General features: G+C 47.1%; 2 protein-coding genes across 7 annotated transcripts in view; one reads left to right on the top strand and one right to left on the bottom strand.

Moving 5' to 3' along the window:
• The first annotated feature begins 53 nt into the window (after positions 1 to 53).
• Positions 54 to 11566, top strand: FUZ (fuzzy planar cell polarity protein). Its single transcript, XM_083709650.1, has 11 exons — positions 54 to 291; positions 2323 to 2444; positions 3181 to 3265; positions 4235 to 4303; positions 4739 to 4843; positions 5244 to 5441; positions 5521 to 5616; positions 6577 to 6683; positions 6846 to 6916; positions 10117 to 10218; positions 11278 to 11566. The coding sequence occupies exons 1-11, from the start codon at positions 190 to 192 to the stop codon at positions 11481 to 11483; spliced, it is 1263 nt and encodes a 420-aa protein (XP_083565776.1). The 5' UTR covers positions 54 to 189; the 3' UTR covers positions 11484 to 11566.
• A 2143-nt stretch (positions 11567 to 13709) lies between these two features.
• The window catches only part of AP2A1 (adaptor related protein complex 2 subunit alpha 1), a 38499-nt gene continuing 35759 nt past the window's right edge, over positions 13710 to 16449 (bottom strand). For all 6 annotated transcript variants that reach the window (XM_083709152.1, XM_083709155.1, XM_083709154.1 and 3 more), the window contains 3 exons: positions 16345 to 16414; positions 15801 to 15935; positions 13710 to 15578 (listed from right to left, as the gene is read on the bottom strand). In XM_083709152.1, coding sequence (XP_083565278.1) covers positions 15501 to 15578; positions 15801 to 15935; positions 16345 to 16414 — 283 coding nt within the window. In that variant the 3' untranslated portion in view covers positions 13710 to 15500. The remainder of the gene's footprint in view (positions 15579 to 15800; positions 15936 to 16344; positions 16415 to 16449) is intronic.

The following is a 16449-nucleotide window of genomic DNA, read 5'->3' as shown; positions in this document are numbered from 1 at the left end:
GGCGACGGCGTCGCTCGCGCCCCAGCGTGCAGCGGGCTCCCCCAAGATGGCGGCTGATGTGGTCGTGCTGGAGGAGCGGAAAGAGCGGCGGAGAGACCTGACGGGGCGTCGGCGGTGATCGGGGGGGGGGGTGTTTCTTCCTTTGCGCAGAGCCGCTGACGGAGAAGAGCGAGTGGAGGAGCCCCCAAGATGTGGGACGAAGCAGGAGGTTCCGTGACTTTGCTGTGCCTCACGGCCAGCAGCGGAGTGCCTTTGTATTGCAGGAGCCGAGGTGGCTCTTCCAAGCAGCAGGTGGGGGGTTGTGGCCTCTGCTCCCACCCCACTGCGCCCTTGTTTTTATTTATTAGATTTATATACAGTGGTACCTCGGGTTACAGACGCTTCAGGTTACAGACTCCGCTAACCCAGAAATAGTACCTCAGGTTAAGAACTTTGCTTCAGGATGAGAACAGAAATTGCAGCGCGGCAGCAGCGGGAGGCCCCATTAGCTAAAGTGCTTCAGGTTAAGAACAGTTTCACGTTAAGAACAGACCCCCAGAACGAATTAAGTTCTTAACTCGAGGTACCACTGTAAAGGTAAAGGTACCCCTGCCCGTACGGGCCAGTCTTGACAGACTCTGGGATTGTGCGCCCATCTCACTTAAGAGGCCAGGGGCCAGCGCTGTCCGGAGACACTTCCGGGTCACGTGGCCAGCGTGACATCGCTGCTCTGGCGAGCCAGAGCTGCACACGGAAACGCCGTTTATCTTCCCACTGGTAAGCGGTCCCTATTTATCTACTTGCACCCGGAGGTGCTTTCGAACTGCTAGGTTGGCAGGCGCTGGGACCGAGCAGCGGGAGCGCACCCCGCCGCAGGGATTCGAACCGCCGACCTTTCAATCGGCAAGTCCTAGGCGCTGAGGCTTTAACCCACAGTGCCACCTGCGTCCCCTATGAGGTACCACTGTACCGCCCTTCATCTCAAGATCTCAGGGCGGTTCATCAAAGAGAGCTCAGTCAGTAGAGCAGGAAACTCTTAATTTGAAAGTCATGGGTTCAAGACCCCTTTGGGGCGAAAGATTCCTGCATTGCAGGGTGTTGAACCAGCTGGCCCTCGTGGTCCCTTCCCACTCTACAGTTCTACGATTCTTTGTGGGTACAGCACATACTTTGTGTATGGAATTAGCTTTGGGAAAGAGCAATGCCTGAAAAGATGCTGAAGAAGTGTGCATGCACACGAAAGCTCATACCAAGAACTGACTTAGTTGGTCTTTAAGGTGCTACTGGAAGGAATTTTTTTGTTTTGACTGGCAGACCAACACGGCTACCTATCTGTAACTGAAAAGATGCTGTCAGTCAAAGTAGAGAGCCTTGGGGTATGTTGCCCAGTGGTATGACATAGCGACTTCATAGGTTTGTACGAAATATCCATTTTTCAGCAGTACAGCAACATGCCTTGAAGGTGGTTCCTGCTACAACCCTTGACAATCTGCAGCTAATTTCAGTTGGCTGGCCTGGGAAAGACCTCGCTGTCTCTCTCTGCCTGATATCTTGCGGGGGTCATTATCAGTCAGTCAGTACTGAATGATCCGATATGGTATTATTTGCTCATCGCCTTCTACAAAAAAATATCAAGGCAACTTAAAATCAGAGAGGAGCAATTCAAATACAAAGATTACATAACAGATTAAAAACATGATAAAGTTAAAGCAGCTTTCACCAAACTGCAGCTGCCTTGGACTACAATTCCCATCAGCCCTTGCTACCACTGGCTGGTGGGGGTGACAGAAGTTGAAGTCCAAAACAGCTGCAGGGCACCAGGTTAGCAAAAGCTGATTTAAAACCCCTTCCGTTAGCAGGGCAAAAAAATAAGCCTCCACACTGACTTTGAATTGCTACTGTCAGTCTGAATGGGGAAAATTAGGAGTCACGCAGGTGGCGCTGTGGGTTAAAGCCTCAGCGCCTAGGGCTTGCCGATCGAAAGGTCGGCGGTTCGAATCCCTGCGGCGAGGTGCGCTCCCGCTGCTCGGTCCCAGCGCCTGCCAACCTAGCAGTTCGAAAGCACCTCCGGGTGCAAGTAGATAAATAGGGACCGCTTACCAGCGGGAAGGTAAACGGCATTTCCGTGTGCGGCTCTGGCTCGCCAGATGCAGCTTTGTCACGCTGGCCACGTGACCCGGAAGTGTCTCCGGACAGCGCTGGCCCCCGGCCTCTTGAGTGAGATGGGCGCACCAACCCCAGAGTCTGGCAAGACTGGCCCGTACGGGCAGGGGTACCTTTACCTTTATATAACATCTTTGCATATTAATATATAGAATACTAAAGCTTACCTTTATCCCACAGCTGCCATTCTCTGTGATTGGCTCCCTGAATGGGGTTCATATGTTTGGCTCCAACCTGGATGTCCTACTGACTGCTGCCTGTACAGAGAATACTCGAGTGGTGTGGAAAGTGTTTCATAACAGGTGAGGTTCCATGCCTTCCTCAGGGTTCGTTGCGGTAAGAGGGATGCATTTTGCTTCCAGCAGAGGGCAGGAATTTCAGTCTAGCAGGAGCAGTGGGGACAGAGGGACAAATCCCTCTCATTTGTAATGTCTCATAAGACCTGTGCAGCGTTCTTATATATTTTATTCAATCCAAGGGGGCCTTCTTAAAACCCCAATAACTGTATTTAATTATTGCTTTCATTGTTGCAAAACTCTGTTCTAAAATGTAACACAAAAATACTAAAGAGCTGAACAGAAACACACACACAAGCTTCTTTTCATTAGGCTTTTCAGCCCTAATGATCATTTTAAAAAAAATGTAGCAGCAGATACCTAGTAAATTAGGGGCAACAGTTGCTAACTTACATAATTTTTTCCTAGTCATTTGCGGCTGTCAGAGGAAGGAAAGTGGGCTGCGTTACTATGCTTGTCCTCCTTCCTCTAGCAGCCTTATCACTTTCCTGCACACAGTGCCTTGCCATCCATGGCTTGCAGGCTACCACATAAATACAATATTGCCTTTATAGGGTTCACTCAAGTTTTTCACATCTTCTTTTGTGATGGCAAACCAAATCAAGTTGCTAGCCATCATGGTTGTAGACAGCTGTTTGTAGGCTGCATCTCTGTTGAACATGGTGGCATTTAAGGTGAAGAGTTCCTGTAGATTTCCTGTCTGTATTTATACCCTTAACATTTTTGTGTTTGGTGTTCTCAGCATCACCCTCATTGTCCTGTCCTCAGATGAAGGTGCCAGTGACTTCAGCCTTGGAAGACTCCTTGAAAATGTCTTCAGTGCCATGGTGAGCAGTCAAAGGTGGTGGAATGTCATTTCGGCCTTAGTATGTAACAGGAAAGTGGGAGGCAAGCCAGTGCATTGGAATGGTACATAATTCCAAAGGGAGCAGCTGTCTCAGTTGAGTGGCATTCAGTTTTAAGCAACTGTGCTTTCTAGTGTTTCTCTGTGTTTGTTAAATAGTTATATAAACTTCATAGCGTACTGATCCTCTTCAGCCAAGGTATCTTAGTTGTGATGTGAGCCTAGAGCTACTGCTGCTGATTTAGAGAAAACTTCTGCAAACTGGCTTCCTCCAGATATTTTAGACTACAGCTCCTTGTGCTGGCTGGGGCTGATTGTAGTACAAAATATCTGGAGGGCACCAGGTTGATGAAGGCTGATGCGGAATAGCAAAAAAACCCACAAGCCCACTCTGGTGTCTTACAGGAAATGGTCTATTTCAGTAAGATACGGAAAAGGAAAGTTTGTTTCCCCTAAAATCTCCCCAACCTGTCCTACCTGCTAAGCCTTTCGTGCAGTTTGATTGCTATTTGTGCATTAGTTAACCATAGCACACCTTAACCATCCTTTCGCATTTGTAGAAAGAATGGCAGAGAATGCAAATTTGGAACCTGGAGGGTGGGCACCACTTCCAGGGCACCCTTAGGTGTGGAGAGGAGACTTGCAGGGGGTTATTTCTAGATAAGCTAATCTGAAGGCATAAAGTGTACATTTGAGGCCAGAGAAGTTTTGGCTCCTAAAATACACGGGTGTTCTGTCACCACATCTTGTGATCCACTTGAGCACATGCCTATCAAGCTATGTCTAGAAACCTGCCTGGCTTATGCAGGAACTGGGCGCTGTGCTTCTTTGTGGCAAGCTGGTATATACCCTCTTTGGCAGAAGAGATAACCAGAGGATCTTTTTCTAAGAATCTTTAAGCAGAAGGAATAACCAGAGGATCTTTAGGAGGCAATTGTGTGTTTTACTGCAGGTGCTGGTGTTGGGCTTGGAGGAGCTGGTGAATGCACGCAACATTGAACGTCTCAAAAAAGACCTGAAGGTAACGCCTGACCCGAGGATGGCTAGCGACTTGGAGGTTGCTGTAACAGCTAAAAAGCTCTTCCCTCCGAATGATGTTGCTGAAAAATATTGCAGAATGGGTGGAACCAGTAGTGGATTGTTTCATGGAACAACTTGATTCTTGTTCTGGTTGCAGATTCCTGGGTTTAACATATGCTCAAAGGCACCCTGCTTTTTCCCTCGTACCTAAGCTGTCTTGCCCTGCCTCTAATAGGTGGACCTCGGTGTTCTAGTAAAAAACTAGGCAAAGCCTGAATTCTTAGCTGCAGATTTCTTTTTATTTCACACATTACACTTTTATCATTCAAATATTTAAAAAATGGATTTCATTACCTATTCCATGTGTTTGGAAGTCGGTTTTTATCCCTGGTAGCTTAAATATGAAATCTCTCTCCCTCCTCCTCCCCCAATTTAGGCATGTTACAAATTGATTGACAGTTTCCTGGAGCCTGGCAAATGCAGTGCTGACCTGACCCAGTGTGTGGAATGCACAGTGGTGCCCTCCAGGGCAATACTGCAGGTGAGACTGGCTTGTTCTTGGGCTGAACGTTGGGGGTGGAGCTGCTCCTTCAGCTATACTGGGCTGAGGCCGCTTTAAAGGTCAGCACCAGCACTTTGAATTGTGCTTGGAAGTGTACTGGGAGCCAATGTAGGTCTTTCAGGACTGGTGTTATATGGTCTTGGCAGCCACTCCCAGTCACCAATCTAGCTGCAGCATTCTGGATTAGTTGTATATATCAGAGGCTGTATGTCTCTCAATAACATTTACTGGGAATCGCTCATGGGAAGAGTGCTGTTGTGCACTTGTGGGTTTCCCCTAGATGAGAACAGGATGCTGAATCAGATCAGATGGAACTTTGGTCTAATCCGTCGGGGCTGTTCTTACATTCCCTGTGTTGCCTTGCTCTTTCCCGATTCAGGAGTGCCTGGAAATCTTTGCCGCTGCAGCAGAGTCGCGGTTTGGCAGCCTGCTTGTGGGCGGTCAGGTGCTGTGTGCAACAGAGCAGTGGTGGCAGCTGGCAGCCTCGGAGGCCATGCTGCTGGTGTGGCTGGTGCGCTCGCTGCCCCCTCACACCTCCCGCGATCTGCCCGTTTACCTTCCTCATGGCAGCCCCACGGTGAGCTGGTTGGCGATTCAGGGAGGGGCCAGTAGAGGAGTGTAGCTTTCTGATTCTCTGTGTCCCTCACTCCCAACAGGTCCCCCACCGCTTCTTGACGCTCCAACTCGTGCCTGGTTTGGAGGTGCTGCTGTTGTGTGGGCCTAAGCCCTCCTTACAGTTTTTGGCTGATGAGGTGAGAGAGAGCAGGGTATGGACCTTGGAAGTGAAGCAACTAGGATCATAGAATGGTAGAGTTGGGCGGGACCACGAGGGTCATCTTGTCCAACCCCCTGCAGTGCAGGGGTCTTTTGCCCAACATGAGGCTTGAACCCACAACCCTGAGATTAAGACTGCCATATAGCTCTACGGACTGTGCTATCCGTTTCCTGGCCATTCCCTTTAGGCAAGAACGAGAAATTCAGTGTTTTGCCCCTCCCCTTGCAAAGGGCTGACCCACCCATTGGTTGCCGTCCTCATCCTCTCACTTCTGGTCTGCATGGGGCAGCATCTCCTGGTATGCTCCATGGAGGACCTTACGATCCCCAAATAATAACATCTTGGAGGTCCCAGGCCTCAAGGAAATTAGACCAGGGTCAAGGCCTTTTCGGCTGTGGCACCCTGGCCTGGTGGAATGCTCTGTCACACGAGACCAGGGCCCTGTGGGATTTAACATCTTTCCACAGGGCCTGCAAGACGGAGCTATTCCCCCAGGCTTTTGGCCGGGGTGCAGTCTGACTCCCCCTCTCTCCTTATAAGAACCTGCATGAAAATGGCCCCCCCAACCTTTCTCACAGGCTCATATAAGATCAGTATAATCAGTTAGGCCTGGTGAGCATTTAAGGCCCATCCCTATTTTGCGGGCTGCCATCTGATTGGATTTCACTTTGATTCTGAGTTGATTTTAGGATGTAGGATGTATTTTAACTGGCTTGATTTTATGGTAATGTGTCATATATTTTGATGTTTTGGCCGGGGAGGGTGGGGTAATAATAATAATAATAATAATAATAATAATAATAATAATAATAATAACAACTATTATTCAAGGAAGAAGGGAGGCTTTGGGGTTTTCCTTGCATAGGGCATGCTCTCTGTCCCTCCAGAGAATTGGAACCTAGTGGTGCTACCAAGCCCTTTCTCTTTCTTCCTATAGTTAGTGAAGCGATTTTGGCAGCCGCTGCTGGATCTTCTGAAGGCAAGTGCCAGAGCCCCTCCTCGGTGCCTGCCTCCTGGCATCGCTCTTGCCCCTGGGATCCTGGGGTGAGTCTTCTGGGAGAAGAGAGCACTTTTGAGGATCTGAACCCCTGTAGGGGCTGGCTTCATGTTTGTTCCACCCTTTTGAAAATTATACTGCCAGCCTTGCCAGCGTTTCCCCTGGCTCCATTATAACCCAACTGTTGTTCACAATCTCATCTCCTACAGGCTGCTGCTGATCAACCAAGATCTGAGGAAAAGCCTCTTCACCGTGCAGCCTCAGGGCACTTCAGCTGAAGGTATGGTTCAAGCTGCATTGCACTGGGAAGGCCGGAGAGAGCCCACCCTTTTTCTCTTTTTTTTTTTATCATAATTTTTTTATTGTTTTTACAAAACGAAAAAAAACAGGGAACAAGGGTATAGGAAAAACAAACAAATCACAAACAAATACATAAAACATGACTTCCCCATACCTCCCCTTCTCTGCATCATTATTTTATATTGTGTCAGCAACCCTTCGGTCAATTTCTCTATATGTTCTCATTAAGTTTCCCCCTTTAATTTACGATTTACAGCTGTAGTTCTTTGTTTCTAGCCTCTCGACATCTTAACCGTCCAATATTTTACAATAGTTCTTAAGGTATACTTTGAATTTTCTCCAATCTTCCTCCACCGCCTCCTTCCTCTGGTCACGGATTCTTCCGGTCATCTCTGCCAATCCCATATATTCGATCACCTTCGTCTGCCATTCCTCCAGAGTGGGTAGTTCTTGCATCTTCCAATACTTTGCTAAAAGAATTCTTGCTGCCGTGGTTGCATACATAAAAAAAGTCTTATCCTTCTTCGGTACCAATTGGCCCACCATGCCCAGAAGAAAAGCCTCTGGTTTCTTTGAAAACGTCCATTTAAGGACTTTCTTAATTTCATTATAGATCATTTCCCAGTAGGCCTTAATTTTTGGGCAGGTCCACCAAAGGTGATAGAAGGTTCCTTCAGCTTCCTTACATTTCCAACATTTGTTATTGGGCAAATGATAGATCTTAGCAAGCTTGACTGGAGTCATGTACCACCTGTAAATCATTTTCATAATATTTTCTTTCAAAGCAGTACATGCCGTGAATTTCAAACCGGTGGTCCATAACTGCTCCCAGTCAGCAAACATAATGTCATGACCAACATCTTGTGCCCATTTAATCATAGCTGATTTTACCGTTTCATCCTGTACATTCCATTTCAGCAGCAGGTTATACATTCTAGATAAGTTTTTTGTATTGGGTTCTAACAGTTCCGTTTCTAGCTTTGACTTTTCACTCTGGAATCCTACTTTCCTGTCCAGCTTAAACACTTCATTTATTTGGTGGTAATGTAGCCAATCTCTAACTCTATGTTTTAATTTTTCATAGCTCTTTAATTTAAACTTTTCTCCATCCTTTTCTAACATTTCATCATATTTTAACCAATTTGAGTCCATGTTAAGTTTTTTAACTGCTTTTGCTTCCATTGGTGATAACCATCTGGGGGTTTTATTTTCCATTAAATCTTTGTACCTAATCCAGACATTATACAATGCCTTCCGTACCATATGGTTTTTAAAACTCTTATGCACTTTCACCTTGTCATACCACAGATACGCATGCCAGCCGAGGTTATTATCATAACCTTCTAGATCTAAGATGTCTGTGTCCTCAAGAAGTAGCCATTGTTTTAGCCAGCAAAAAGCTGCTGCCTCATAGTAGAGCCTCAAGTCCGGCAGGGCAAATCCCCCTCTATCTTTTGCGTCTGTTAAGATCTTAAACTTAATTCTGGGCTTTTTGCCCTGCCAGACAAATTTAGATATATCTTTTTGCCACCTCTTGAAACACTCCATCTTGTCCAGAATTTGTAAAGTCTGAAACAGGAATAACACTCTCGGCAATACATTCATTTTGATAACAGCTATACGGCCTAACAAGGAAAGTTTCAGTCTAGACCATATATCTAGATCCCTTTTGACTTCTGTCCAGCATTTCTCATAATTGTCCTTAAATAAGTTAGCATTTTTTGATGTTAAGTTTACCCCCAGATATTTAACTTTTTTAACAATTTCCAAACCCGTTACGTTTTGAAATCTATCTTTTTCTTCCGGTATCAAATTTTTCCCCAACACTTTGGTTTTTTGTTTGTTCAGTTTGAATCCTGCCACTTGACCAAATATCTCAATTAGGTCCAACACTCTTTTCGTACTCTCCTCTGGCTGTTGCAATGTTAGAACTAAGTCATCTGCAAATGCCTTTAATTTATAATGTTTCGCTCCGACCTGAATACCTTTAACCAGCGGGTCCATTCTAATCATGTTTAACAAAACCTCCAGGACAGATATAAACAGGAGGGGAGACATAGGGCATCCCTGTCGTGTACCCTTTTCTATTGATATATCATCCATCACCCTACCATTCACGATTAATTTTGCTTTTTGTTCTGCATATATCGCACCTATACCATTTTGAAATCTTTGGCCTACCCCCATTCCCTGGAGATTCTTCATCATAAAACTCCAATTGATATTGTCAAAGGCTTTCTCCGCATCCACAAAGATCAAAACTGCCTTTTTGTTAATGTCCATTTCCAACAGTTCCAAAATGTCTAAAATATTTCTCACATTACTTGACATATATCTCCCTGGGAGAAAGCCTGTTTGGTCCTTATGAATCTCCCCTACTAGCACTCTTTTAAATCTTTTTGCCAGAATGTCTGCAAAAATTTTATAATCCACATTCAACAGTGATATAGGCCTATAGTTTTTTACTTGGCTTTTGCCAGTCTCTGTCTTTGGTATAAGTGAGATGAATGCCTCTTTCCACGATTCGGGAGCCTTTTTCCCCTCCAAAATTTGATTGCAAACTTCTTTCAATGGTTGAATCAACCATTCTTTTAACATTTTGTAATATCCTGCAGTTAAACCATCCGGTCCTGGAGATTTCCCCAATTTCATATTCTGAATGGCACCCTCTATTTCTTGTTCTGTTATTCTCCCATTTAAGGTCATCTTATTCTGTTCTGAGATTTTTGAAAGTCCATATTTTCTGATGAATTCCTCTATTTCTTGCTCGTTTGTTGGGCCTTGCGCATACAGTTTTTTGAAGAAGCTTTGAAAACAATTGCTTATCTCATTTGGTCTAGTAATTATTCTTCCATCTTCTTCCAAAGATGTTACAGTATTCAGTTTTTGTCTTTTTTTCAATTGCCATGATAGCAGTTTCCCGCATTTATCTGCCGATTCAAATGTCTTTTGTCTCATCTGCTTTATCTTCCATTCTATTTCTTGATTCATCAGTTCCATATATTGCATCTGATAGAATTTTATTTCTCTTAATATTTCTTGTGACTTTGGTTTAGATCTTAACTTCTTCTCTTCTTCCTTTATTTTTTCCAGGATTTTCTCTTCCCTCTCCTTTTGCTTCTCTTCTCTCTTTTTCTCTCAACAGAGCATTTAAATATGTATCTTTCTGCACTTTTACAGGATCTGAGATGCCCCTGAAAAATCGCCTCTCTGCCCTCCGCTCCTTCTATTCCCTCACTGTCTCCTTGTACTTCCCTTGTGAGAAGTTCGAAGAGAGTGCAGGTGAGTTCTTGATTCTTTATCCCAAAAAGTTCTTCTGTGACATTTCAAGTTGTGGCAAGTATTTGCATGTTGGAACATTTTATTATTATGCAAAATTCAGGTTCTTGTGACAGGTGGAACTTCCTGGTGACTGAGCAAGGCAGTAGCCATAGGGGCCTTTTCCAAATAAATTTTTTTTACTGTAGCTTCAAAGGCTTAAAGTTAGTTCCCCTCCTTTGTTTCCGTAACCAAAGCCGACATTCCCTGGTGGCAGATGCACAGCCTGGGAGTCATTTTGAACTCACAGCTGTCCATGAAGGTGCAGGTGAGTTCTGTGCCAAGGGCAGCTGTCTACCAGCTCCATCTGGTACGCAGGCTGAGACCCTACCTGCCCACAGACTGTCTCACCAAAGAGGTGCATGCTCTAGTTATTTCCTGTTTGGACTCCTGCAACACGCTCTCTGTGGGGCTATGTTTGAAGGTGACCAGGAAGCTACAACTAATCCAGAATGTGGCAGCTAGACTGGTGACTGGGAGTGGCCGCCAAAGCCATAGAACACCAGTCCTGAAAGACCTACATTGGCTCCCAGTACGTGTCTGGGCACAATTCAGTGTGTTGGTGCTGACCTTTAAAAGCCCTAAATAGCCTCGGCCCAGTATACCTGAAGGAGCGTCTCCACCTCCATCTTTCAGCCCGGACACTGAGGTCCAGCTTCGAGGGCCTTCTGGTGGTTCCCTCACTGCGAGAAGTGAAGTTACAGGAAACCAGGCAGAGGGCCTTCTCGGTAGTGGTGCCCGCTCTGTGGAATGCCGTCCCATCAGATGTCAAGGAAATAAACGGCTATCTTATTTTCAGAAGACATCTGAAGGCGTTTAGGGAAGTTTTTGATGTTTGGTGTTTTGTCGTGTTTTTAATATTCTGTTGGGAACCGCCCAGAGTGGCTGGGGAAACCCAGCCAGATGGGCGGGGTATAAATGATAAATTATTATTAAAAATTACTATTCTGCGTGTGGGGCCAAACTTGCCCTCCAGCCTCTGTTATATCCTGTGGAGCTTGATATTTGTTGTCCTTTCCTCAGTCCCTCTGCAGGAGGAGTTCCAGGCTGGTTTCTCCCACTGTCCTCAGCACTGTTACCTGGTCTACTCTACGTATAAGGCCTATGCCATCCAGGGGAAGCGGCACCAACTGTTCCTGATTGTGAAGCCAGATGTGCCTACCTTTGCTCTGCGGTCTCTGGCAACCAGCACCCTCCAGGCCCTCACAGCTGAGGACTCGGCCTTCTGAGGGGATGTTCCCTACTGGACTCCCAAGATGAGATGTGGGCACTGAGACAGAGCCCTTGGACCTCCCAGGCAAGCTGTGATTATCCTGCCGGAGAGATTCTACAGACTAGAGTTAATCCACTCACTCCCTGCTCTTTATGGAAGTGAGAGGCCACTGGGTTAGCAATGTCGATGAGTACCAGTTTACAGTGGTGCCTCGCAAGACGAAAAGAATCCGTTCCGCGATTCTCTTCGTCTAGCGGTTTTTTCATCTTGCGAAGCAAGCCCATTGACAGCTTAGCAGATTAGCGCTACAGCGGTCTAGCAGCTTATCAGCGGATCAGCTGTTAAGCGGCTTATCAGCGGATCAGCTGTTAAGCGGCTTATCAGCGGGTCAGCTGTTAAGCGGCTTATCAGCGGATCAGCTGTTAAGCAGTTTAGGAAAAGGGGGGAAAGCGGGGGGAAACCGCGGGGACTCGCAAGATTTTTTCGTCTTGCGAAGCAACCCCATAGGGAAATTCGTTTTGCGAAGCGCCTCCAAAACGGAAAACCCTTTCGTCTAGCGGGTTTTCCGTCTTGCGAGGCGTTCGTCTTGCGGGGTACCACTGTATGTCTTGCATATCTGTTCCTCACTCTTGGGAGGAAAAAATGGAAAGCTACCATTGTCTAGACATGTTTGTATTAAGGCATCAGTGTGGCTGGCGGGGCTGGCAGGAAGACCAATATTAGGGGCAGCCAAGTAAATTCTAGTTTTGTCTCCCATTCTCCTGAGTTCCACAAGGGCAACAGTGAAACGGAGGAGGAAGCTGATAGCAAATACTTCACCCTGGAATGGTTGACGTAAGAAGGCAGACAGGTGGGGCAGTGCCCTAAAAAACCAGTCTCTGCTGGAAGGCATATCAGTTCAAATGCTGCATCCATAAAATTTGTTTGTACCCGATTCTGGGGAGAGTTGAGATTGATTTTTCTGAACTTAACCTGTGGCAGAGGTAGGGTGCTGAAATGGTGCCTTCTATCCAATTAAGTACACCTCAGTACAGCCATTGTGTCTAGTCTGTCTGTCGCATGCTGAGTATTACAGCACCATGGGATGTTCGATAATGACTGAAATTGGTGTTGCCAGCTTTCAGTGTGGTATTTATAGCACTGTGCTTTTGCTGCTGCTGTAATTTCTTTGCTTCTATTTATTTCCCATACTATTCCTTCCTGATTTCACCCTTTCCGGTAGGAATAGCTCTTTCCTTCTGCAGCAGTGCAGCATCTTCTGATATTCTCCCTCCTCCCCCCCCCCCCTCTCTGAGTTGATGTGCTGGTGGCCAAGGCTGAACTGGAATTCCCCAAATCTTGCCTGTCATTAAGCAAGTACTGATTCCTTAGCCTCAATCACCCTAAACTACTTGACCTCTATTACAAGTCGTCTGTGCGTATTAGTGAAATGATGGCCATAAGGCACTTTGAACACTGTAAAAGCAGGGCAGGCTAATCTCTGCGTCTCCAAATCTTGGACATCAGCTCCAGGCAAATAATCAGGGATGGCGGGAATTGGAGTCAAACAACATTTGACTTTAAAGTAATACATAAATATTAAATTCTAGGCAGGGCTTCATTGATCAGGCTGTTAATGAGCCACCTTGCAATATAATTTGGGTTTGTAAGAAGACTAGGCTCTTGTTTTTTCTTAAGTCATTAAGAAGTCATTCTGAAAATCTATGAATTGAGCCACACAAATTTGTGTTACTTTGGTAAGTAGGTAGTTAAGATAGAGACAGACAGCTCTAGTGGAAAAATGTATCTTGGGAACAGAGCTGTCTAGTAGACATCCACTGATCTGCATTTGTCACTTATATGGCCCATAAAATTGTTGCCTTTCAGCTGTAATTTCTTGGAATTCAGTTGTGGGTAACAAAATGGTGGCTGAAATTCAGAGGAGTTGAATTTCAAGAATGCTTGCTGGGGAAAAGCTCTTTCTCCGATCCAGATGGTTTGTATGCATTTTTAATTCAGTAGAAGCATGCTTAAATTAGTATTTTGCTCAGGCTTTATTTATTTTTAATCTATTCCAATATTTTAAATGCATGTTTCTAGTCTTGGCTTGCAGACCTTTGATGGCCAGTCCCTCTAAAACACCCTTGGACAAATGATTAGGCTCTTCACTTAGTTTGCAATGTCTTTCCTCCAACTTTAGCATTTTCCCTAGCCCCACGAAGACTCTAAGTTGGTAACCAAAATAAGAGGCTTGCACATCAAATACGTTTATGCAGGTGATCTGCATAATTTATTCACACCACAGAATTAAGGGAGGGGCTTGTTACAGATTTCAACACCCACCAGAAATGGTATATCTTAGGGAAGCGAACATGGTCTCCTAATCTTTAATTAGCCCCCTCCATTCCCCACTGCTTTGAGGCTTTGCAGGAAGGTGAGAGATTACAAAGGTAAATGCATTGTGCTTCTGAGGAAGAAGTGGGCCTCCTCCCTCTTTTTAAAAAGTCTTGCCTTCAGTCCCACGGCTGGGGTACCCCAGAAAGCATCCCTGCATTCTAGCCCCAACAAAAAGCACACTCTTTGTGTCTTGTGCCATTGACATAACGGAATGGTTGCACTTCGGCCGCAAAGTGTTTCGACCGCTTCTCGGCCTACCAATTCCATACAGCTGAACCCCCTCTTCTGCAGGTGTCGGGGCAAACCACCCCCACTGGAAACATAGCGGGTTCCAACTGTGAAGACAAAGCTGCCCTCGCGTCCCCATAGCTAGAAGCCCGCATGGAATAAATACCAGATTCTGTCTCACACAGTCATGGCTACCTCTGCTCCAGGGGGCTGGGGACACCCTCCCGCCCTGCCATTTATCCACATATTAAAAAGCAGCACACAACGAGTCAGTCAGCGGTGTGGGGGTGACCCAGCCTGGCTTGATCCTGGCTCTCCCCCGCCCTCACGGCTTTATTAAGAGTCACATGGAGATAGATACAGGCATTCAAAACCCAGATAAAACTAAGATGCGCTAGATAACACCTACACAGCAGAGTAACATGGAGCCCGGGCCGGCATGGAAGCTGGGACACCCCCAGTATAGCATGAACTGAACCTTCCCTCCCCACTTTTCCAAAATGCATGGAGGGCAGCATTCCAGAGTCTCCAGGAGGGAAGGGTGGGGTTGAGGGGAGTCGGGAGAGGAGTCGATTAGGCATCTCTTCCTCACAGCCCTCCCCACCTTCGTGCAGTTTTTCCTTCTAGGAGGTGAGGGAAGGGGCGGGAGACTCTCGACTTATGGTTACTTCCCCACAAAAACACACGCAACTGTAACACTGGAATGGTCCATGACAAAGGAAAGGAAGAACGCCCATGCCCACCCCACCCCGGGGAAATACACAAGGCAAAGAAAACACAAAAACAACCCCCCCTACGAGCAGTTCCCTCCCCACAAAAAAACCCACACGCACCCCATTCCTCTCCCCCAACCCCCCCCCACAGCCAGCTCAGGGGAAAGCGGGGGGAGTTAACCTCCCCCACAGAAAGGCCTTGTCTGGGGGGAGAAGGGGGCGAGGATTGTAAACAAAACCCAAAAATGCCGGCCGATATCGTGGGGTTAGGGGTGGGGATTAAGACCACAAATCTCAGCCTCACCCCGAGTTGGAAGGGACAGGCAGATGGGATGGATGGGAGAGGTCTTGGCTTTCTTCCAGGGGGCCACCCTCCGGGCAAGGGGAAGATGACTCCCAGAAGGATGCCCTACCCCCACGCAAATCATCCCCCCCCTCCCCACCGTCCCAATTCTACTTTGTCCATGCCAGGGACCCCATTTCTGCTCCCCACCCCGCCCACCTTGCTTTGTATTCCTTGGTGCTGGCCCGGGCTAGGCAATGAGAACACAGAGGTCATCACAACAACAGGCAAGGGAGCAGTACAGTCTTTCCGGAGGCCCCTGGTTTGGAGGGAGGTGGGAGGGGGCAGGTGTAGGCAGCCAGGTGTGCAGGAACAGCCTCCCCTCTCCCCGGTGCAGCCCGCCCTCCCCGCCTCCTCTGGTGCGGCCAATGTCTCAGAACTGCTGAGAGAGCAGCTCGCAAAGGTGCTTCGAAACGGACTCCTTGCTGGTGCGCAGGGTCAGCCGGTACATCTGCAGGGAAACGTAGGCAGGTAAACAGTCGAGCCAATTCAGCCTTTAAGCCTGGCTTCAGAAAGCACTCTTGGGGCAGCAGAGCTTTCAACTTCTCCCCGCTCCTTCCCTCTTTGGGCAACCCAGGAGTCCCAACTGCCAATTCTCTCCCACTGCAGTATCCTCCTTTCCACTCTGCTCTGCTCCCAGAGCTCAAGCATCCCGGAGCTCTTGCCTCCTCACCTGTGCCTGGGCGTTGGGCTCCAGCCGCAGCAAGCATCCCACCTGCAGCGCCTTCGTCTGAATGATCCCAGCTCCTACGTAGTTATCGGGGTTTGGATCCACCTTCTCCAAGAGCGCGCTGCCGAAACCTAGCAGCTGTGGAAAGAAGGGAATTCAGCTTAGTTGGGCTCCTCTGCTTGGCTGCCGTGGGGAAGGCAGTCGAGGGGAAAGATGTACAAGGCGAGGGAACAAAATGGGGTAGGAAGATGCTGGCATCCTAGCCGGCAGTACAGCTCATGTGGTCTCTAGCTCTACATCCACCTGCCACCCAAAAGATTTCAGTCTCGGTGACACAGGTGTCTGCACATTGTGCAAAAGCACTCTTTGTTGGATACCAAGGAATGGGAAAGCCTGGATGTTTTATACCCTGTCTACTGACCCTGATCTCCATGCCTATTTACCTCTGTCACTGTTCCAAAGAACATTTGCGTTTCATGTTTATTTGCCCAAACCTTAATTTTCCACGCTTCCCACAGTGAACGCAAACACATGTGAGCGTGCTCACCTTGGCCTTGGTGACTTCGGAATCCATGGGGTGGTTTGCCTTGAATATCTTCTGGGCTTCCTGCTGTGGCCTGCAGAAGGATTTGGGATGGGATAGCATCAGATC

The sequence above is a fragment of the Podarcis gaigeae genome (assembly GCF_964106915.1).
Source record: "Podarcis gaigeae genome assembly, chromosome: 13".
Classification (NCBI taxonomy): domain Eukaryota; kingdom Metazoa; phylum Chordata; class Lepidosauria; order Squamata; family Lacertidae; genus Podarcis; species Podarcis gaigeae.
Note: the sequence above shows the minus strand (reverse complement) of the source record. Positions and strands in the feature narration are given on the sequence as shown.

Bases quoted from the DNA above. Each gene is read 5' to 3' on its own strand.
- FUZ (XM_083709650.1), top strand. From the start codon at position 190: ATGTGGGACGAAGCAGGAGGTTCCGTGACTTTGCTGTGCCTCACGGCC. The intron at 4,844-5,243 runs GTGAGACTGGCT...TTCCCGATTCAG, and splicing joins CCTCCAGGGCAATACTGCAG to GAGTGCCTGGAAATCTTTGC. The intron at 6,684-6,845 runs GTGAGTCTTCTG...CATCTCCTACAG, and splicing joins CTTGCCCCTGGGATCCTGGG to GCTGCTGCTGATCAACCAAG.